The sequence below is a fragment of the Cherax quadricarinatus genome, chromosome 6 (assembly GCF_038502225.1).
Source record: "Cherax quadricarinatus isolate ZL_2023a chromosome 6, ASM3850222v1, whole genome shotgun sequence".
NCBI lineage: Eukaryota > Metazoa > Arthropoda > Malacostraca > Decapoda > Parastacidae > Cherax > Cherax quadricarinatus.
The window spans coordinates 15,050,810-15,073,832 of NC_091297.1; the positions used below are offsets into that span (position 1 = coordinate 15,050,810).

A 23,023-nucleotide genomic window follows, 5' to 3' on the forward strand; every position below is an offset into this window, starting at 1 on the left:
AGGTTGTAACGGTTATTAAAGAAATGTTGAACATTAAGTTGAAAAATTGTAATCCCCATTATTTCTTGCACTTCGCACGTGTACTGCAGTCTGAACGTCTGCAAGTAAATTTGTTTGGTATACACATTATCCCTGCTGGACTCGTCAAGGGAAGGAGGGAAATTCTGAGTAGTTGCTTGTGTACTAAAAGCGTCACCATCCTCACTAGAGTTGGTAATATTAACAGAATCATTAGAGTCATTAGAGCCATCATCAGAAAACTGAGGTGTGATATTCCCAGTTACAGGAAGCAGAGGCTCGTGAGAGTTAATGGGAGACTGTGGAGGCTCCAAGGGAAAATTTGGTAGACCAGGTGAATTACCCTGGGAAAGTTCCTGTTCAACAAGATCAGCTGCAATAGCGGAAGAGTAAGCACCAATCTCTGGGGCATGGTTAGGGCCAGGTATTGACTCAGCGGACTGTGGGGAGTTAACCTGAGTATGCGAGGCGGGTGATCCCTGAACAAGGGATGAATTAGGCGTATTTGTAGAGGAAGAGTAGGGCACATACTTCCTGTCATGAGGGGGCTGGGTCAAAATGACCTTAACATTATCTGGGATTGTAATGGGAGTGATCCCTTTAGCCATTAACAAATCATTGAACACATTATAGCAGAGTTGAATATCACCACCTGTTATGTCCTTGGACATCATGTACATTAGTTGAGCTCTCGTCATATCCCCGGCTGAGGACCCCTGAGACATGGGGAGTGGGGATGAACCTTGTGTTGCGTTTGTGTTGTTGTAGGTGAGGGTTAGATTGGGGCACTCCAAGAGGGGCAGAATTCCAAACATTGGAACCGGTGGAAGAGGCCTGAGGAGTCCCACTAGATGCAAGCAGAGCTGGGAATGAAGCCTGGGACATTGTTGGAGGTGCCTGGGGAGAGGTCTTCGAAGAATTGGATAGTTTCTTGGCTTCTAGAATTTTCTGGATTACCTTTTTCCTCTTAGGACAGATAGGGGAAACAGCATGGTGTTTTCCATTGCAAAGGACACACTTGGGCTTAGTTTTGTTATGGCAATCTCGAAAAGAATGCTCACCAGAACATATGCTGCAAATCAGTGATGGGCTACTGCATTTGTTGGTGGTATGGCCAAATGCATAACATTTGAAACATTGTGTAACACTGACAAACCGTTCAAGAGATATTTGGTCTGGTGTACATCTGGTGCCAAAACATTTGAAACCATTTTAACATACGAATTTGGCTGCTTCAGGTGTCTCAAGTATTAATTTTAATGTTACCTGGTTGCTGGTAGGTTTAGAGAATTTATATGCTTTGACAACCTTAAATTCAGAATTCTCCTCATTAAAGTCTGCAACAAGTTCCTCCACTGAGCTCTCTCTCATGAAACTGTTAATTCTGGCCACAAACACAGTTCGTTGTGCTTGATAGCTTTCAGGTGCAATTGGGACGATACCAAAAGTCTTCAATTTATCAAGAACGTCCTGCTTAAGCAGTTGAAGTAACTCTTCTTCAGAAGAGAGGAGTAGTACTGCCCCAGAGTGGGTTTGAAAAACATCCACTGGAGCAACAGTTGAATTTGAACAAATACATTCGAGAATTTCTTCTCAGACTTTTGATTGTCATCAACACGTATTCGTACTCGTATTCGTGCCATGATGTCCAGGAAGGTACATCTGACACAGAAGTTGCTTCCTTGGTGGTAGCCCTAAACATCCTAAGTCAGCTGACTTATGAAGGTCAGCCCCTAAGATAGCCTACCCTCGAGTGGTGAGGGGGACAGGGCCCGGTGGCCTGGTGGCTAAAGCTCCCGCTTCACACACGGAGGGCCCGGGTTCGATTCCCGGCGGGTGGAAACATTTCGACACGTTTCCTTACACCTGTTGTCCTGTTCACCTAGCAGCAAATAGGTACCTGGGTGTTAGTCGACTGGTGTGGGTCGCATCCTGGGGGACAAGATTAAGGACCCCAATGGAAATAAGTTAGACAGTCCTCGATGATGCACTGACTTTCTTGGGTTATCCTGGGTGGCTAACCCTCCGGGGTTAATAAAAATCCGATCGAAATCTTATCTTATCTTATCGTTTCCTACACCTGGTTGCTGGTTGATAATTCTTGATTCTCTTGATATCCTGGCTTCTGCATCACCATCCCTGCTTCTGTGATTGTCTCACTTTATGTTTTCCTCTTCTTCCACCTCACCTTTGCAGTTTGTTTCTGCTTGTATGTTTGATCTCTCTATATAAATATTCCATCACACATTTCTCACTTCCCGAAGTTTGGTTTTCTGTTTAGTGTCTGATTCCCTTTTTTGCTTCTGATTGAAAGGTAACTATCACTGGGCGGCGTTATTTTTTTACATGATTCCACTCTGGAAGAAACTGTTCTCATTTTTTTTGCCTCCTCTGAAGCTGTAATTGTTATTAAGTCTTCAATCACCTCTTGCTCATCCACTTTCTTTCTCCCTTTCTGTTGTATGATTCACTGTCCTGTATATCTGTCAAATTAAAACAGCTTCCTTCACTGTCTCTTGTATTATTTTTTGACACTGTCTCGTCGCTCTCTTTTTCATTATATCTGAAAGGTTACAACCGTTTACTGTTCTCAGTTGTTCATTATTTGACTCTTTCCCAGTACTCACCTTCACCAGCTGGTCTCTCATTCTCTCCACCTCCTTAAGAAATATCGTGAAACGTCGTTATATTGCATATTTCCAAGCCTCAGGCCCGTTTAAAAGCATTTTCTGAGATTCTTAATTTTTAATTAAAATACGTAATCACATTTTTTTTCAATTATTATAATCAAAAAGAAGCGCTAAGCCACAAGGACTATACAGCATTTTTTTTTTTCAACTGCTGATACAATTACGTTTTATGGAAGAAGTAGGCCTACCTCTCTTTCGATGCATGGTTTTTTTCTCTGCTTCTTCCTGAATAATTCAGAAATTTTTCTTCACTTTTCGTTTCCGTTTTACATTCTAAACCTTTGTTTAAGATGTCCCAACTTTTCTCCCACATCTCAACATTAATATCTCCTGCCTTGTGGCACTCCTCTTTACTCTTCATTCTAGTTACTTCATCCATCTTTTGCCCTTTCCACTGATTACATTTTGTCTTACCTCTACTCAGCCAAGATGTCCTCACCTACCTACTTCAAGAACCTTGTATATCAGCGATGTTATTCTTGGAGGAGACCTCACTTGTAAAGTGTTAAAAGTTTGTTGATGTTCCCAGTCCACTGGTGAGTCCTCCAGTGGTCGGTGGTTTGTTCACGCCCGGGAGTGTATGATAATATCTTGATTTCTACGAGTACATATACAAGGTTTAGAGACCTTGCTGTCATGCAGCTGTCCTTCCTGTAGTTCTGCTACTCTGCCCTGTTGAGTGATTTAGTGGATCTCTTTTCCCTCAGTATACTTAACTAATTAGTAATCTGTACATAAAAAAAAAAGTCTTAACTATTCTAAAACCTAGTATAGGATGTAATGTGTCTCATGCACAATATGTCGGTTTTAGTCTCACTGTGTACTTGAACATCGGTGTCATTCAAAATTTGATAGCTAATGCTGCAGGTTTCAGACGGAGATCAAAATAGTCTCTTATTATGTTGTTTCAAAACACCCGGGAGGGAGGGAAGGGGGGGTCATACAACGCTCAGGGAGAAGCCTAAGAACTAGACCATTAAAGTTTTACTGTCATTAACAGCAACAAGCAGCTTAAGAAAAACTTTGCTACTATTAATAACAACTGTGTCTACCAGAGGGTAGACAATTAAAACAAAACTATAATACAGGAAAGAGCATTAGTCGAATAAAAAAAATATATCTGGCATTTGATTCAAGTCAGAGGCTGTAAGTTACACCACTTCGGTATCAACCTCAGCGACTCAGTCCAGTCGGTTAAGTGTGTCTCAGGCTTAATATTGCAAACGCCAATATCCAGTTGTTTTACAAGCTTTATTGATTTATAATCTCGGTTTTACCAATCTACAAATTAGGAAATTAGCTTATTTGACTCTAGTAAAAAAGCACTTTTCACTTTTAATAGTGAATTTACCCTATGGAATCTAGTTTTCTAAGAGATTTACAACATCATCAAAGATAAAGTTGCAGGTGTCACCCTGAGGAGTCGTACCATCGAGGAACCTAATGCCGTGCAGTGTGCTAACGTACTGTAGGTGTTTCTCATACTCAGGCCACACACAGTGGTGGAAGTATCCTGGTGGGTCAGGAGGCTCATAGTGACGGTGCTGACGGCGCTGCCAACACTCACTGCGGCTCAGAGTGATGAAATAGCGCAGGTCACACATCTCATACAGTTCGTGATAACCAAACAGCAAGAACCCGTCGATAAGAAGAACGGCTTTAGTGAATGTTGATAGCCGAGTTGTATCCTCGTCTCCACCACTGGAACTATCCTCCAGTGGTGGATCTTTAAACCGTGATGGAGGAGATCCCAAAATAGCTCTAATGTCTTTCAGCATCTTCTCGATGTCAACACTGGTAGTAACTTCCCAGTTGTGGTGGTTGAGGCCGGCAGGCGCTGGGACGTGGTGGGAGGAATCCTCTGGATAGAAGTAGAAGTCCTGGGTGAGGAGTTTGGAGGGGCCGGGGAGCTTGTGGTGCAGGAGTTGTGCTATAGTGGTCTTCCCACTACATGTCACCCCCGACACACCCACTACTACCCACTGCGCCATCTCCAGTAAGTTTTCCTTCAGAACACGCACCTCGCTGTAATATCCAGAAAACACATAATTAAATCACCGCATCCTTTCCAATTACAATTAGCTTACCTAAAGCTTGTTTGCTTTAATTATTTTGTCTTAAGAAAAATCTAGGTATTTCATGGATTTTATGTTGTGTATGTTTGTCTGACTTCTACAAGTTAGAAAATCCATTAAAATTAGTAAATAGTTCCAAAGTGTTACTTTTAATTAGCTGAAGTTTGAAAGTTTACTTAAGTTTACGAAGGCTCTACCTTGAAACTTTGTATAACTGCATCAGCAATTACCAGACACAACTTCAATTTGGAGTCAAAATCAACAATATATTTAGCTCCATTAATAGACTGCTAGCTCACTCAGCTGACACACTGAGGTTCGGGGGTCGATCCCCAGTACGGCTGAAAAATATTAGGACGTGTTTCCATAAGACGCCTGCTGTCCATGTTCATCCATCAGCAAAATGGGTACCTGGGTGTTGGATGACTGGTATGGGTCGATCCTTGGCCAAAACTGACCTAATTTGCCCGAAATGCTCTGTAGCGCGGCTATGATTTCATTCTGGGAAGACTTAACTAAGGATTTCAATCTAGGTGGGGATGGGGCGGGGTTAAAATAATAAGCTGAAAACATCAAAGAATAAGCTTTTGATGTTAGTTATAGTCTTAAGCTAAAGGAATCTTACAGGAGACAAGAAACGCGGGAAGAACTAAGTCATAAATGAAATTGAAAGAAACCCAAAATATTTCTTTTCTTATGCCAAATCTAAGTCGAGAACAACATCCAGTATTGGATCTCTACTTACACGATATGGGTCCTACACAGATGGCAGCCAGGAAATGAGTTATTCAAGTTCCGGTATGATTCGGTTTTGAGCGACCCACTAACCAGACTGAGAGTCGAAGACCTAAATGAATTTTTTATGGCCGAGACTCAGAATTTGGTAGATTCAAACTTATCTGATATTATCCTAACACCACATGACTTCGATAAGTGACATGGCCATGCACTCTGCCCCAGGCCCAGACTCGTGCAGCTCCGTGTTCATCAGGAACTGCAAGAAGTCCCTATCATGTGCTTTTAGCATTCTGTGAAGAGGGAGTATGGACTCGGGGTCGTCCCACAGCTGCTAAAACCAACAGACAGCCCCATTCCACAAAAGAGGCAGTAAAGCAATAGCTAAGAACTACAGACAGATAGCACTAACATCCCATATCATTAACAATCTTTGAAAGGGTCTAAGAAGGAAGATCGCCACTCATCTAGATATCCATCAGTTACACAACTCAGGGTAACATGGGATTAGAACAGGTCGTGCCTGCCTGTCCCAACTACTGGACCACTGTGACAAGGTCCTGGATGCCCTAGAAGACAAAAAAAAAAATAAAAAAAAAAAACGCTGTGTTCAACAAGGCACAGTACTCGCCCCCCATCCTGTTCCTCATCCTCATATCCGACAACACCCCAATTTACATAACAGTGTCCTCCATTGAAGACACTGCAAGACTCCAGGCGGGCATCAACCAAATCTTTAAATGGGCCGCAGAAAACGATATGAAATTCAGTGAAGAGAAATTTCAATTATCTGATATGGAAAACATATGGAAATTAAAACTATATGGAGTATAAACAAATTCCAACCAAACAATAGAGCTAATAACTAATGTAAAGGACCTGGGAGTGATAATGTCAGAGGATCTCACTTTTAAAGACCACAACATCGTATCTACCACATCTGCTAGAAAAATGACAGGAAGGGTAATGAGAACCTTCAAAACTAGGGATGCCAAAGCCCATGAAGACACTCTTCAGATCTGGGCTGAAATATTGTTGCACACTACCAGCGCATTTCAAGGCAGGTGAAATTGCAGACCTAGAAAATGTACAGAGAACCTTCACGAGACCTAAATTACTGGGAACGGTTGAAATTCCTTGACATGTACTCCCTGGAACACAAGTGGGAGAGATATATGATTATATACACTTGGAAAATCCTAGAGGGATTAGTACCAAATTTGCACACAAACCATACCACGGACGGGGATAGAACCCGCGATCAGAGAGTCTCAAAGCTCCAGACTTGTTTGCAATCGTGTCATTATGATTTCGTGAGTCATGTTGACGGCTTTGAGGGGACTGGAGCTACAGTTCGTCACGTCCACGCTAGCTGGAGATTCATCTGTAAAAACTTGCATTTGTGGTTACAGTGGTGCCTATGCTAACCTTCCTATGGTGTAGAAATATACCTAGTTGGATGAATCTTATTGTGGCTAGCTGGCCCAGTGGCTAACGCGACGGTCTGGAGTTCTGAGACTCTCTGATCGCGGGTTCTATCCCCGCCTGTGGTATGGTTTGTTTGCAATCGTGTCATTACGATTTCACGAGTCTTGCACACGAAAATAACTCCCTACGAAAGCAAAAGTCTCGGCAGGCGATGCAACATCCCCCGAATGAAAAGCAGGGGCGCCACTAGCACGATAAAAGACAACACAATAAGTGTCAGGGGCCCAAGACTGTTCAAGTGCCTCCCAGCATACATAAGGGGGGATTACCAATAGACACCTGGCTGTCTTCAAGCAGGCACTGGACAGGCACCTAAAGTCAATACCTGATCAGCCAGGCTGTGGTTCGTACTTCGGTTTACGTATGGCCAACAGTAACAGCCTGGTTGATCAGGCCCTAATCCACCATGAGGCCTGGTCACAGACCGGGCCGCAGGGGCGTTGACCCCTGAAACCCTCTCCAGGTATACCTTGTACATGTACTTACAGCAATAAAATTATTAATATTAATTTTATTTCTGGGCAGTAGTTTCCTCGTTGTATCCCTTCAGATGAGGAGGTTCTCCCTGCAGCAGCCCAGTTAGTGCCTTCAGATGAGGAGGTTCTCCCTGCAGCAGCCCAGTTAGTGCCTTCAGATGAGGAGGTTCTCCCTGCAGCAGCCCAGTTAGTGCCTCAGATGAGGAGGTTCTCCCTGCAGCAGCCCAGTTAGTGCCTCAGATGAGGAGGTTCTCCCTGCAGCAGCCCAGTTAGTGCCTCAGATGAGGAGGTTCTCCCTGCAGCAGCCCAGTTAGTGCCTCAGATGAGGAGGTTCTCCCTGCAGCAGCCCAGTTAGTGCCTCAGATGAGGAGGTTCTCCCTGCAGCAGCCCAGTTAGTGCCTCAGATGAGGAGGTTCTCCCTGCAGCAGCCCAGTTAGTGCCTCAGATGAGGAGGTTCTCCCAGCAGCAGCCCAGTTAGTGCCTCAGATGAGGAGGTTCTCCCTGCAGCAGCCCAGTTAGTGCCTCAGATGAGGAGGTTCTCCCTGCAGCAGCCCAGTTAGTCCCTTCAGATGAGAAGGTTCTCCCTGCAGCAGCCCAGTTAGTGCCTTCAGATGAGGAGGTTCTCCCTGCAGCAGCCCAGTTAGTGCCTCAGATGAGGAGGTTCTCCCTGCAGCAGCCCAGTTATTGCCTCAGATGAGGAGGTTCTCCCTGCAGCAGCCTAGTTGGTGCCTCAGATGAGGAGGTTCTCCCTGCAGCAGCCCAGTTGGTGCCTCAGATGAGGAGGTTCTCCCTGCAGCAGCCCAGTTGGTGCCTCAGATGAGGAGGTTCTCCCTGCAGCAGCCCAGTTAGTGCTTTCAGATTAGGAGGTTCTCCCTGCAGCAGCCCAGTTAGTGCCTCAGATGAGGAGGTTCTCCCTGCAGCAGCCCAGTTGGTGCCTCAGATGAGGAGGTTCTCCCTGCAGCAGCCCAGTTGGTGCCTCAGATTAGGAGGTTCTCCCTGCAGCAGCCCAGTTAGTGCCTCAGATGAGGAGGTTCTCCCTGCAGCAGCCCAGTTAGTCCCTTCAGATGAGGAGGTTCTCCCTGCAGCAGCCCAGTTAGTGCCTCAGATGAGGAGGTTCTCCCTGCAGCAGCCCAGTTAGTGCCTCAGATGAGGAGGTTCTCCCTGCAGCAGCCCAGTTAGTCCCTTCAGATGAGGAGGTTCTCCCTGCAGCAGCCCAGTTACTGCCTCAGATGAGGAGGTTCTCCCTGCAACAGCCCAGTTGGTGCCTCAGATGAGCAGGTTCTCCCTGCAGCAGCCCAGTTAGTGCCTCAGATGAGGAGGTTCTCCCTGCAGCAGCACAGTTAATGCCTTCAGATAAGGAGGTTCTCCCTGCAGCAGCCCAGTTGGTGCCTCAGATGAGGAGGTTCTCCCTGCAGCAGCCCAGTTAGTGCCTCAGATGAGGAGGTTCTCCCTGCAGCAGCCCAGTTAGTGCCTCAGATGAGGAGGTTCTCCCTGCAGCAGCCCAGTTGGTGCCTCAGATGAGGAGGTTCTCCCTGCAGCAGCCCAGTTGGTGCCTCAGATGAGGAGGTTCTCCCTGCAGCAGCCCAGTTAGTGCCTCAGATGAGGAGGTTCTCCCTGCAGCAGCCCAGTTGGTGCCTCAGATGAGGAGGTTATCCCTGCAGTAGCCAAGTTAGTGCCTTCAGATGAGGAGGTTCTCCCTGCAGCAGCCCAGTTGGTGCCTCAGATGAGGAGGTTCTCCCTGCAGCAGCCCAGTTAGTGCCTTCAGATGAGGAGGTTCTCCCTGCAGCAGCCCAGTTAGTGCCTCAGATGAGGAGGTTCTCCCTGCAGCAGCCCAGTTGGTGCCTCAGATGAGGAGGTTCTCCCTGCAGCAGCCCAGTTGGTGCCTCAGATGAGGAGGTTCTCCCTGCAGCAGCCCAGTTAGTGCCTCAGATGAGGAGGTTCTCCCTGCAGCAGCCCAGTTAGTGCCTCAGATGAGGAGCTTCTCCCTGCAGCAGCCCAGTTACTGCCTCAGATGAGGAGGTTCTCCCTGCAGCAGCCCAGTTGGTGCCTCAGATGAGGAGGTTCTTCCTGCAGCAGCCCAGTTGGTGCCTCAGATGAGGAGGTTCTCCCTGCAGCAGCCCAGTTAGTCCCTTCAGATGAGGAGGTTCTCCCTGCAGCAGCCCAGTTAGTCCCTTCAGATGAGGAGGTTCTCCCTGCAGCAGCCCAGTTGGTGCCTCAGATGAGGAGGTTCTCCCTGCAGCAGCCCAGTTGGTGCCTTCAGATGAGGAGGTTCTCCCTGCAGCAGCCCAGTTGGTGCCTCAGATGAGGAGGTTCTCCCTGCAGCAGCCCAGTTAGTGCCTTCAGATGAGGAGGTTCTCCCTGCAGCAGCCCAGTTAGTGCCTCAGATGAGGAGGTTCTCCCTGCAGCAGCCCAGTTAGTGCCTTCAGATGAGGAGGTTCTCCCTGCAGCAGCCCAGTTAGTGCCTTCAGATGAGGAGGTTCTCCCTGCAGCAGCCCAGTTGGTGCTTCGGATGACGTTCTCCCTGCAGCAGCCCAGTTAGTGCCTTCAGATGAGGAGGTTCTCCCTGCAGCAGCCCAGTTAGTGCCTTCAGATGAGGAGGTTCTCCCTGCAGCAGCCCAGTTAGTGCCTTCAGATGAGGAGGTTCTCCCTGCAGCAGCCCAGTTGGTGCCTCAGATGAGGAGGTTCTCCCTGCAGCAGCCCAGTTAGTGCCTTCAGATGAGGAGGTTCTCCCTGCAGCAGCCCAGTTAGTGCATCAAATGAGGAGGTTCTCCCTGCAGCAGCCCAGTTAGTGCCTTCAGATGAGGAGGTTCTCCCTGCAGCAGCCCAGTTAGTGCCTCAGATGAGGAGGTTCTCCCTGCAGCAGCCCAGTTAGTGCCTTCAGATGAGGTTCTCCCTGCAGCAGCCCAGTTGGTGCCTTCAGATGAGGAGGTTCTCCCTGCAGCAGCCCAGTTGGTGCCTCAGATGAGGAGGTTCTCCCTGCAGCAGCCCAGTTGGTGCCTCAGATGAGGAGGTTCTCCCTGCAGCAGCCCAGTTAGTGCTTTCAGATGAGGAGGTTCTCCCTGCAGCAGCCCAGTTAGTGCCTCAGATGAGGAGGTTCTCCCTGCAGCAGCCCAGTTAGTGCCTTCAGATGAGGAGGTTCTCCCTGCAGCAGCCCAGTTGGTGCCTTCAGATGAGGAGGTTCTCCCTGCAGCAGCCCAGTTAGTGCCTCAGATGAGGAGGTTCTCCCTGCAGCAGCCCAGTTAGTGCCTTCAGATGAGGAGGTTCTCCCTGCAGCAGCCCAGTTGGTGCCTTCAGATGAGGAGGTTCTCCCTGCAGCAGCCCAGTTGGTGCCTTCAGATGAGGAGGTTCTCCCTGCAGCAGCCCAGTTAGTGCCTTCAGATGAGGAGGTTCTCCCTGCAGCAGCCCAGTTAGTGCCTTCAGATGAGGAGGTTCTCCCTGCAGCAGCCCAGTTAGTGCCTCAGATGAGGAGGTTCTCCCTGCAGCAGCCCAGTTAGTGCCTTCAGATGAGGAGGTTCTCCCTGCAGCAGCCCAGTTAGTCCCTTCAGATGAGGAGGTTCTCCCTGCAGCAGCCCAGTTAGTCCCTTCAGATGAGGAGGTTCTCCCTGCAGCAGCCCAGTTAGTGCCTTCAGATGAGGAGGTTCTCCCTGCAGCAGCCCAGTTGGTGCCTCAGATGAGGAGGTTCTCCCTGCAGCAGCCCAGTTAGTGCCTTCAGATGAGGAGGTTCTCCCTGCAGCAGCCCAGTTAGTGCCTCAGATGAGGAGGTTCTCCCTGCAGCAGCCCAGTTGGTGCCTCAGATGAGGTTCTCCCTGCAGCAGCCCAGTTGGTGCCTCAGATGAGGAGGTTCTCCCTGCAGCAGCCCAGTTGGTGCCTTCAGATGAGGAGGTTCTCCCTGCAGCAGCCCAGTTAGTGCCTCAGATGAGGAGGTTCTCCCTGCAGTAGCCCAGTTAGTGCCTCAGATGAGGAGGTTCTCCCTGCAGCAGCCCAGTTAGTGCCTTCAGATGAGGAGGTTCTCCCTGCAGCAGCCCAGTTAGTGCCTCAGATGAGGAGGTTCTCCCAGCAGCAGCCCAGTTAGTGCCTCAGATGAGGAGGTTCTCCCTGCAGCAGCCCAGTTAGTGCCTCAGATGAGGAGGTTCTCCCTGCAGCAGCCCAGTTAGTGCCTCAGATTAGGAGGGTCTCCCTGCAGCAGCCCAGTTAGTGCCTCAGATGAGGAGGTTCTCCCTGCAGCAGCCCAGTTAGTGCCTTCAGATGAGAAGGTTCTCCCTGCAGCAGCCCAGTTAGTGCCTCAGATGAGAAGGTTCTCCCTGCAGCAGCCCAGTTAGTGCCTTCAGATGAGAAGGTTCTCCCTGCAGCAGCCCAGTTAGTGCCTTCAGATGAGGAGGTTCTCCCTGCAGCAGCCCAGTTAGTCCCTTCAGATGAGGAGGTTCTCCCTGCAGCAGCCCAGTTAGTGCCTCAGATGAGGAGGTTCTCCCTGCAGCAGCCCAGTTAGTGCCTTCAGATGAGAAGGTTCTCCCTGCAGCAGCCCAGTTAGTCCCTTCAGATGAGGAGGTTCTCCCTGCAGCAGCCCAGTTAGTGCCTCAGATGAGGAGGTTCTCCCAGCAGCAGCCCAGTTAGTGCCTCAGATGAGGAGGTTCTCCCTGCAGCAGCCCAGTTAGTGCCTCAGATGAGGAGGTTCTCCCTGCAGCAGCCCAGTTAGTGCCTTCAGATGAGAAGGTTCTCCCTGCAGCAGCCCAGTTAGTGCCTCAGATGAGAAGGTTCTCCCTGCAGCAGCCCAGTTAGTGCCTTCAGATGAGAAGGTTCTCCCTGCAGCAGCCCAGTTAGTGCCTTCAGATGAGGAGGTTCTCCCTGCAGCAGCCCAGTTAGTCCCTTCAGATGAGGAGGTTCTCCCTGCAGCAGCCCAGTTAGTGCCTCAGATGAGGAGGTTCTCCCTGCAGCAGCCCAGTTAGTGCCTTCAGATGAGAAGGTTCTCCCTGCAGCAGCCCAGTTAGTCCCTTCAGATGAGGAGGTTCTCCCTGCAGCAGCCCAGTTAGTGCCTCAGATGAGGAGGTTCTCCCAGCAGCAGCCCAGTTAGTGCCTCAGATGAGGAGGTTCTCCCAGCAGCAGCCCAGTTAGTGCCTCAGATGAGGAGGTTCTCCGTGCAGCAGCCAAGTTAGTGCCTCAGATGAGGAGGTTCTCCCTGCAGCAGCCCAGTTGGTGCCTCAGATGAGGAGGTTCTCCCTGCAGCAGCCCAGTTAGTGCCTTCAGATGAGGAGGTTCTCCCTGCAGCAGCCCAGTTAGTGCCTCAGATGAGAAGGTTCTCCCTGCAGCAGCCCAGTTAGTGCCTTCAGATGAGGAGGTTCTCCCTGCAGCAGCCCAGTTAGTGCCTCAGATGAGGAGGTTCTCCCTGCAGCAGCCCAGTTGGTGCCTCAGATGAGGAGGTTCTCCCTGCAGCAGCCCAGTTAGTGCCTTCAGATGAGGAGGTTCTCCCTGCAGCAGCCCAGTTAGTGCCTCAGATGAGGAGGTTCTCCCTGCAGCAGCCCAGTTAGTGCCTCAGATGAGGAGGTTCTCCCTGCAGCAGCCCAGTTAGTGCCTCAGATGAGGAGGTTCTCCCTGCAGCAGCCCAGTTTTTGCCTCAGATGAGGAGGTTCTCCCTGCAGCAGCCCAGTTGGTGCCTCAGATGAGGAGGTTCTCCCTGCAGCAGCCCAGTTAGTGCCTCAGATGAGGAGGTTCTCCCTGCAGCAGCCCAGTTAGTGCCTCAGATGAGGAGGTTCTCCCTGCAGCAGCCCAGTTGGTGCCTCAGATGAGGAGGTTCTCCCTGCAGCAGCCCAGTTGGTGCCTCAGATGAGGAGGTTCTCCCTGCAGCAGCCCAGTTAGTGCCTCAGATGAGGAGGTTCTCCCTGCAGCAGCCCAGTTAGTGCCTCAGATGAGGAGGTTCTCCCTGCAGCAGCCCAGTTAGTGCCTCAGATGAGGAGGTTCTCCCTGCAGCAGCCCAGTTAGTGCCTCAGATGAGGAGGTTCTCCCTGCAGCAGCCCAGTTAGTGCCTCAGATGAGGAGGTTCTCCCTGCAGCAGCCCAGTTAGTGCCTCAGATGAGGAGGTTCTCCCTGCAGCAGCCCAGTTACTGCCTCAGATGAGGAGGTTCTCCCTGCAGCAGCCCAGTTGGTGCCTCAGATGAGGAGGTTCTCCCTGCAGCAGCCCAGTTAGTGCCTCAGATGAGGAGGTTCTCCCTGCAGCAGCCCAGTTACTGCCTCAGATGAGGAGGTTCTCCCTGCAGCAGCCCAGTTACTGCCTCAGATGAGGAGGTTCTCCCTGCAGCAGCCCAGTTAGTGCCTCAGATGAGGAGGTTCTCCCTGCAGCAGCCCAGTTAGTGCCTCAGATGAGGAGGTTCTCCCTGCAGCAGCCCAGTTAGTGCCTCAGATGAGGAGGTTCTCCCTGCAGCAGCCCAGTTACTGCCTCAGATGAGGAGGTTCTCCCTGCAGCAGCCCAGTTAGTGCCTCAGATGAGGAGGTTCTCCCTGCAGCAGCCCAGTTAGTGCCTCAGATGAGGAGGTTCTCCCTGCAGCAGCCCAGTTAGTGCCTCAGATGAGGAGGTTCTCCCTGCAGCAGCCCAGTTAGTGCCTCAGATGAGGAGGTTCTCCCTGCAGCAGCCCAGTTAGTGCCTCAGATGAGGAGGTTCTCCCTGCAGCAGCCCAGTTAGTGCCTCAGATGAGGAGGTTCTCCCTGCAGCAGCCCAGTTACTGCCTCAGATGAGGAGGTTCTCCCTGCAGCAGCCCAGTTGGTGCCTCAGATGAGGAGGTTCTCCCTGCAGCAGCCCAGTTAGTGCCTCAGATGAGGAGGTTCTCCCTGCAGCAGCCCAGTTACTGCCTCAGATGAGGAGGTTCTCCCTGCAGCAGCCCAGTTACTGCCTCAGATGAGGAGGTTCTCCCTGCAGCAGCCCAGTTAGTGCCTCAGATGAGGAGGTTCTCCCTGCAGCAGCCCAGTTAGTGCCTCAGATGAGGAGGTTCTCCCTGCAGCAGCCCAGTTAGTGCCTCAGATGAGGAGGTTCTCCCTGCAGCAGCCCAGTTACTGCCTCAGATGAGGAGGTTCTCCCTGCAGCAGCCCAGTTAGTGCCTTCAGCTCGTATTGTCTTTTAAATGGCTCAGCGACAATAATGGAAAGCAGAAAACATAGACAGCAGTATTAGCTGTGCAGTGCTGTAAGACCCTTACAGGTTTAGTGCTTTCCATGTATATAATAATGAGTCCTTGAAGAAGCAAGGTCAGTCTTTATCAACCACCACAAAGCTTCAGTAACTACACGAACCAGTTCCAAACAGGACTTCCACTACATACTGAAGTCATACCTGAAACATTATTCCAACATCACCCCGCTAGAAATATATGGGATTTTTTTTTAAAATTTATTCCTAGTTTTACTTTTGTTGTAACTTAGTGTGCTGAGTTTAAGGTTTATATTGTAGCTAGGTTATTAAGGACTATTAAGTTTTTCTTCTGATTAACGACGCAGTTTGTCTGCATTATGTGATCAATACTCCTCTAATATTTTATGAACCATACAGATCTAGCGCATATTTCAATAATGTAAATAATAATAATGTAAATAATAATAATAAAAATAATAATAATAATAATAATAATAATAATAATAATGTAAATAATAATAATAATAATAAAAATAATAATAATCATAATCAAATACTACTACTACTAATAATAATAATAATTATAATAATAATTTACATAAAAATTAACTTAATGTATAAACAATGAGATATTTACATTTCGATATATATATATATATATATATATATATATATATATATATATATATATATATATATATATATATATATACAGTAGCTGCTGTCGTAGCTACCCACCTATTAGCGACCAGTGAAAATGTGGAGCCAGGAGCTCTGAATCGACCCCCTGCAACCACAGTTAGGTGATTACAACGTTGCAAGCAATACTTTAAAATCATAACTCCACAATCTACCTACCGTAGCTAAGAATCTTCAATGTCTTCTTGGGAGTTCATCTCATTCCTTCATAGCAAAAATATCTCCTTCCTGCCGACGACCTGGTAATTAAGGCACTCATTGGTAATTTCGAACTTCTGTTGTTGACTCTTTGCCTCTCCAGAGAACACTGACTTACATGCTGATCATGTTTATTTACGTTGTATGAGACCAGCTGACTGCTGCCACTCCATAGGTCACTCGTTGCCATGGGGACCACAATACTGCACTCTGATTCGTCAGACTAGTGCCGCCTGTTGTAGACCAGTGCCGCCTTGTGTAGACTAGTCCCTCCTAGTATAGACTAATGCCGCCTAGTGTAGTCTAGTGCCGCCTAGTGTAAATTACTACAACTCAGTGTGGACTAGTGCCGCCTAGTGTAGTCTAGTGTCGCCAAATGTAAATTACTACCAATTTGTATGGACTAGTGCCTTCTAATGTAGACTAGCACAAGATCATCCCTCAGCTTAGTTTCCAAAACATTTGTGATCAAGTCCACCAACAAAAAAATAATCACGATCACTGACACACACCATACAATTACTTACTGACACTTACACACACCTCAAGTGTACAACACAAACAATACGTATAACTTATCAGATGAACATATAATGGCGTTATAGTTGAATGTCAATATCTCTGACTTATCAATAATTGGAATTTGTAATATTGTTGCCACATCCAGAGAGATACGAGGCATAAGAGGCAGTCTACCAGAAAATATTTATCACCATTACAACTACACAATGGAAGTTAAAAATGACGATTCAGTCAACTTTAATATCCACCAGAGGAAAACATTAGCTACATAACAATAACGAGATAAAACTGACCGTGAGATGTAGACACAGTTGCCACGATGGTTCACCAGTTGTATCTCTCTCCTACTCCTTGCAATATCTCCTCTCACCAAGTTATTCTATTCCCACTCATTCTTCCCTGTTTCTTCCAGTCTTAAAAGTCTAGACTGTGAGAGGAAGGCCACGCACACCCTCCCTCGCTACCTCTCACACTTACACTGAATCCTCTCAGCCACTTACATTTACACTCAGTTGCCAGCGATAACAACTGTCCTTCTCGTTTGATCTACATAAAACTCCTCTAAACACTGCCATTTTTCCTGTATATGATAAAGTACACTCACAATGGAAAACCACCTTCAAGGCCTACATAATACTCGCCTATTAATTTTTGGACAAACTTTCTCAATAGCAAGTGCCAAAAAAAAAAAAAATTACTTTACATAAGAGAGTCGACTATATGACAGCCTTGAAAAAAATGGAGGGATTGTGCCTTCCATGCTGGTGAAGAGTTCTTGATCCAAGGAACCAGAGCTGTCCTCCAGCTCTCTGGGTCAGAACCTGATTATCTCAGGCTTTAACGCTTCCCCCATGATGACAGGAATGAAGATATATTCACCGCCCTGGTAATGAAGGGGCGCTTGATTAACTTTACAACAGACTCATAATTGTTTCTTATTAATTCAAAGATTGTGTAGCTACACTGCTCATGTTCAATGACTGTGTACTTTATACAGCTCATGTTCAATGACTGTGTACTTTATACAGCTCATGTTCAATGACTGTGTACTTTATACAGCTCATGTTCAATGACTGTGTACTTTATACAGCTCATGTTCAATGACTGTGTACTTTATACAGCTCACGGTCAATGACTGTGTACTTTATACAGCTCACGGTCAATGACTGTGTACTTTATACAGCTCACGGTCAATGACTGTGTACTTTATACAGCTCATGTTCAATGACTGTGTACACAGATCACGTTCAATGGCTGTGTACTTTATGCAGCCCATGTTCAATGACAGTAACAAGTTAATAACAGACGCAACAAGTTAACAACAGACACAGTTAACAATAGATGCAACAAGTTAACAATAGATGCAACAAATTAACAATAGATGCAGCAAGTTAACAGACGCAACATGGTAACAATAGACGCAACAAGTTAACAATAGATGCAACAAATTAACAATAGATGCAGCAAGTTAACAGACGCAACATGGTAACAATAGGCGCAACAAGTTAACAATAGACGCAGCAAGTTAACAATAGGCGCAACAAGTTAACAACAGACGCAACAAGTTAACATTAGACGTAACAAGTTAACAACAGACGCAACAAGTTAACAATAGACACAACAAGTTAACAATAGACACAACAAGTTAACAATAGACACAACAAGTTAACAATAGGCACAACAAGTTAACAATAGACACAACAAGTTAACAACAGACGCAACAAGTTAACAATAGACACAACAAGTTAACAATAGACGCAACAAGTTAACAATAGACGCAACAAGTTAACAATAGACACAACAAGTTAACAATAGACGCAACAAGTTAACAATAGACACAACAAGTTAACAATAGGCGCAACAAGTTAACACTAGACACAACAAGTTAACAATAGACGCAACAAGTTAACAATAGACACAACAAGTTAACAATAGACACAACAAGTTAGCAATAGACGCAACAAGTTAACAATAGACACAACAAGTTAACAATAGACGCAACAAGTTAACAATAGACGCAACAAGTTAACAATAGACGCAACAAGTTAACAATAGACACAACAAGTTAACAATAGACGCAACAAGTTAACAACAGACGCAACAAGTTAACAATAGACGCAACAAGTTAACAACAGACGCAACAAGTTAACAATAGACGCAACAAGTTAACAATAGACGCAACAAGTTAACAACAGACGCAACAAGTTAACAATAGACGCAACAAGTTAACAATAGACGCAACAAGTTAACAATAAGGTTAACATTAAAAAAAAAACTTCATAAATTAATATAAATTTATTTGGTATATAACTGGGTATATACATTTGGTATACAACTGGGTATATACATTTATTTGTAAGTTATAAATTTCCTTTATAGACTAAAACTGACACATTCAGACGCTGAAATAATTCTGGAAGAGAAGCCACTGCCACGCGTCCGAACACATGGGGAAATTATCTATATATTAATGGTAAATGAACTAAGATTTCGGAATTGCTATTCCTTGGCCCTTCATGAGAGGGGGGGGGGAGGAGTGAGGCTGGTGGAGAGGACTCTTGATCCAGGGAATGTGAGCTAAGCTTTCCTCTTCCTAGGAACAAATGTGATTACCACCTATTACCCAGGAATTTATCGAAGAAAACAATAATAAAAAAATAATAATATTCATGGTTATAATAATAATAATAATAATAATAATAATAATAATAATAGTAAGAAAAACAGAAATAATAATAATAATAACAGTAATAATAATAATAATAATAATAATAATAATAATAATAGTAAGAAAAAACAGAAATAATAATAATAATAACAGTAATAATAATAATAATAATAATAATAATAATAATAATAATACTAGTAAGAAAAAACAGAAATAATAATAATAATTATAATAATAATAATAATAATAATAATAATAATAATAATAATAATAATAATAATAACAATTAATATTATTATTATACATCGACACCATGCCCAGTCCTTCCAGGGTAGGGTAGGTGCTTGAGCCCGAGCTTGCAGCTCACAAGACTGTCATTCCCATTAGCCCCCTTGGGGCGGGGATGGCAGACCAGAGAGGCCAAGCTTCTCCCTACGAGCCCCGTGAGGGCGGGGAATGTGGCTAGGCCTGGGGACAGTTGGTCCCAAAGATGAGGGGGTACTTGTGCCTCCTCCCATGGAAGACTTAGGTCTCAGACACTCACTAGACAAGATAAGATAAGATAAGATTTCGTTCGGATTTTTAACCCCGGAGGGTTAGGCACCCAGGATAACCCAAGAAAGTCAGTGCGTCATCGAGGACTGTCTAACTTATTTCCATTGGGGTCCTTAATCTTGTCCCCCAGGATGCGACCCACACCAGTCGACTAACACCCAGGTACCTATTTGCTGCTAGGTGAACAGGACAACAGGTGTAAGGAAACGTGTCGAATGTTTCCACCCGCCGGGAATCGAACCCGGGCCCTCCGTGTGTGAAGCGGGAGCTTTAGCCACCAGGCCACCGGAGCCAAGGCCGGGCCACCACTTGGAAAAGGCCCGGGCCATCACTTGGGAAAGGCCCGGGCCGGGAGAATACCGGCGAATCTTTATTAATAAATAATAATAATAATAATTATTATTATTATTATTGTTATCGTTTTATAAGGGTTAAAGGATCAAGTTTAGTCTTATGTTTTCACAACACAGTCAGTAGGGGCCTTGAAGCTAGTGGTAGAGTTTTGATCCAAGGAATTGGAGCTACCAGCTCAGTCCTCCCATTTCCCAGGTGATGAATGACCTTTAGGTGGTTCAAAGCTTTGCAGTAATTATGATAATAATTGAAGATTGTCATGAACTATCTTTAAGACTTTCTGGAAATATCTTCAAGACTGTCAGGAACTATCTTGAGGGCTGTCAGGAACTATCTTGAGGATGGTCAACAACCATCTTGAGGGTGGTCAGGAACTATCTTGAGGGCTATCAGGAACTATCTTCAGGACTGTCTGGAACTATCTTGAGGGCTGTCTGAAACTATCTTGAGGGCTGTCAAGAACTATCTTGAGGGCTGTTAGGAACTATCTTGACGGCTGTCAAGAACTATCTTGAGGGCTATCAGGAACTATCTTGAGGGCTGTCAGGAACTATCTTGAAAGATGTCAGGAACTATCTTGAGGGTGGACAAGAACCATCTTGAGGGCTGTCAGGAACTAACTTGAGGGCTGTAAAGAACTATCTTGAAGGCTGTCAGGAACTATCTTGAGGGCTGCTTGGAACTATCTTGAGGGCTGTCTGGAACTATCTTGAGGGCTGTCAAGAACAATCTTGAGGGCTGTCAGGAACTATCTTAACTGCTGTCAGGAACTCTCTTGAGGGCTGTCAGGAACTATCTTGAGGGCTGTCTGGAACTATCTTGAGGGCTGTCTGGAACTATCTTGAGGGCTGTCTGGAACTATCTTGAGGGCTGTCTGGAACTATCTTGACGGCTGTCAAGAACTATCTTAAGGGCTGTCAGGAACTCTCTTGAGGGCTGTCAGGAACTATCTTGAGGGCTGTCTGGAACTATCTTGAGGGCTGTCTGGAACTATCTTGAGGACTGTCTGGAACTATCTTGACGGCTGTCAATAACTATCCTGAGGGCTGTCAGGAACTATCTTGACGGCTGTCTGGAATTATCTTGAGGGCTGTCAGGAACTATCTTGAGGGCTGTCAGGAACTATCTTGAGGGCTATCAGGAACTATCTTGAGGGCTGTCTGGAACTATTTTCAGGGCTGTCTGGAACTATCTTGAGGGCTGTCAAGAACTATCTTGAGGGCTGTCAGGAACTATTTTGAGGGCTGTCAAGAACTATCTTGAGGGCTGTCAGGAACTATCTTGACGGCTGTCAAGAATTATCTTGAGGGCTATCAGGAACTATCTTGAGGGCTGTCAGGAACTATCTTGAGGGTGGACAAGAACCATCTTGAGGGCTGTCAGGAATTAACTTGAGGGCTGTCAAGAACTATCTTGAGGGCTGTCAGGAACTATCTTGAGGGCTGTCTGGAACTATCTTGAGGACTGTCAAGAACAATCTTGAGGGCTATCAGGAACTGTCTTGACGGCAGTCAAGAACTATCTTGAGGGCTGTCAGGAACTCTCTTGAGGGCTGTCAGGAACTATCTTGAGGGCTGTCTGGAACTATTTTGAGGGCTGTCTGGAACTATCTTGAGGACTGTCTGGAACTATCTTGACGGCTGTCAATAACTATCTTGAGGGCTGTCAGGAACTATCTTGACGGCTGTCTGGAACTATCTTGAGGGCTGTCAGGAACTATCTTGAGGTCTGTCAGGGACTATCTTGAGGGCTATCAGGAACTATCTTGAGGGCTGTCTGGAACTATTTTCAGGGCTGTCTGGAACTATCTTGAGGGCTGTCAAGAACTATCTTGAGGGCTGTCAGGAACTATTTTGAGGGCTGTCAAGAACTATCTTGAGGGCTGTCAGGAACTATCTTGACGGCTGTCAAGAATTATCTTGAGGGCTATCAGGAACTATCTTGAGGGCTGTCAGGAACTATCTTGAGGGTGGACAAGAACCATCTTGAGGGCTGTCAGGAACTATCTTGAGGGCTGTCAAGAACTATCTTGAGGGCTGTCAGGAACTGTGAGGGCTGTCAAGAACTATCTTGAGGGCTGTCAGGAACTATCTTGACGGCTGTCAAGAACTATCTTGAGGGCTGTCTGGAACTATCTTGAGGGTGGTCAGGATCTATCTTGAGGGTGGACAAGAACCATCTTGAGGGCTGTCTGGAACTATCTTGAGGGTGGACAAGAACCTTCTTGAGGGCTGTCAGGAATTAACTTGAGGGCTGTCAAGAACTATCTTGAGGGCTGTCAGGAACTATCTTGAGGGCTGTCTGGAACTATCTTGAGGGCTGTCTGGAACTATCTTGAGGGCTGTCAAGAACAATCTTGAGGGCTATCAGGAACTGTCTTGACGGCAGTCAAGAACTATCTTGAGGGCTGTCAGGAACTCTCTTGAGGGCTGTCAGGAACTATCTTGAGGGCTGTCTGGAACTATCTTGAGGGCTGTCTGGAACTATCTTGAGGACTGTCTGGAACTATCTTGACGGCTGTCAATAACTATCTTGAGGGCTGTCAGGAACTATCTTGAGGGTGGACAAGAACCATCTTGAGGGCTGTCAGGAACTATCTTGAGGGCTGTCAAGAACTATCTTGAGGGCTGTCAGGAACTATCTTGAGGGCTGTCAAGAACTATCTTGAGGGCTGTCAGGAACTATCTTGATGGCTGTCAAGAACTACCTTGAGGGCTGTCTGGAACTATCTTGAGGGTGGTCAGGATGTATCTTGAGGGTGGACAAGAACCATCTTGAGGGCTGTCTGGAACTATCTTGAGGGCTGTCTGGAACTATCTTGAGGGCTGTCAAGAACTATCTTGAGGACTGTCAGGGACTCTCTTGACGGCTGTCAAGAACTATCTTGAGGGCTGTCAGGAACTATCTTGAGTGTGGTCAGCAACCATCTAGAGGGTGGTCAGGAGCCATCTAGAGGGTGGTCAGGAACTATCTTAAGGGCTATCAGGAACTATCTTGAGGGCTGTCAAGAACTATCTTGAGGGTTGTCAGGAACTATCTTGAGGGCTGTCTGGAACTATCTTGAGGGCTGTCTGGAACTATCTTGAGGGCTGTCAGGAACTATCTTCAGGGCTGTCAGGAACTATCTTGAATGCTGTCAAGAACTATCTTGAGGGTGGTCAGGAACTATCTTGAGGGCTGTCAAGAACTATCTTGAGGGCTGTCTGGAACTATCTTGAGGGCTGTCAAGAACTATCTTGAGGACTGTCAAGGACTATCTTGACGGCTGTCAGGAACTATCTTGAGGGTGGTCAGGAACCATCTTGAGGGTGGTCAGGATGGTAGATGAATGGTTCACAGAACCGACATGTTGATAAATTAGACACATGTGCAACTCTTGGGTATATTTATTGAGGATACCCAAGAGTTGCACATGTGTCTAATTTATCATC

At 46.7% G+C, this 23,023-nt stretch overlaps 1 protein-coding gene across 2 annotated transcripts; it reads right to left on the reverse strand.

Moving 5' to 3' along the window:
• Positions 1-3,940: 3,940 nt before the first annotated feature.
• On the reverse strand, positions 3,941-16,493 carry LOC128693664 (nicotinamide riboside kinase 1). Of its 2 annotated transcripts, none has more exons than XM_053783439.2 (2): positions 16,309-16,493; positions 3,941-4,733 (listed from the first exon to the last, which is right to left on the reverse strand). In XM_053783439.2, the coding sequence occupies exon 2, from the start codon at positions 4,697-4,699 to the stop codon at positions 4,070-4,072; it is 630 nt and encodes a 209-aa protein (XP_053639414.1). In that variant the 5' UTR covers positions 4,700-4,733; positions 16,309-16,493; the 3' UTR covers positions 3,941-4,069. The 2 variants fall into 2 exon arrangements, with proteins under 2 accessions (XP_053639414.1, XP_053639422.1); XM_053783447.2 differs by lacking the exon at positions 16,309-16,493 and adding an exon at positions 15,455-15,596.
• Positions 16,494-23,023: the final 6,530 nt, after the last annotated feature.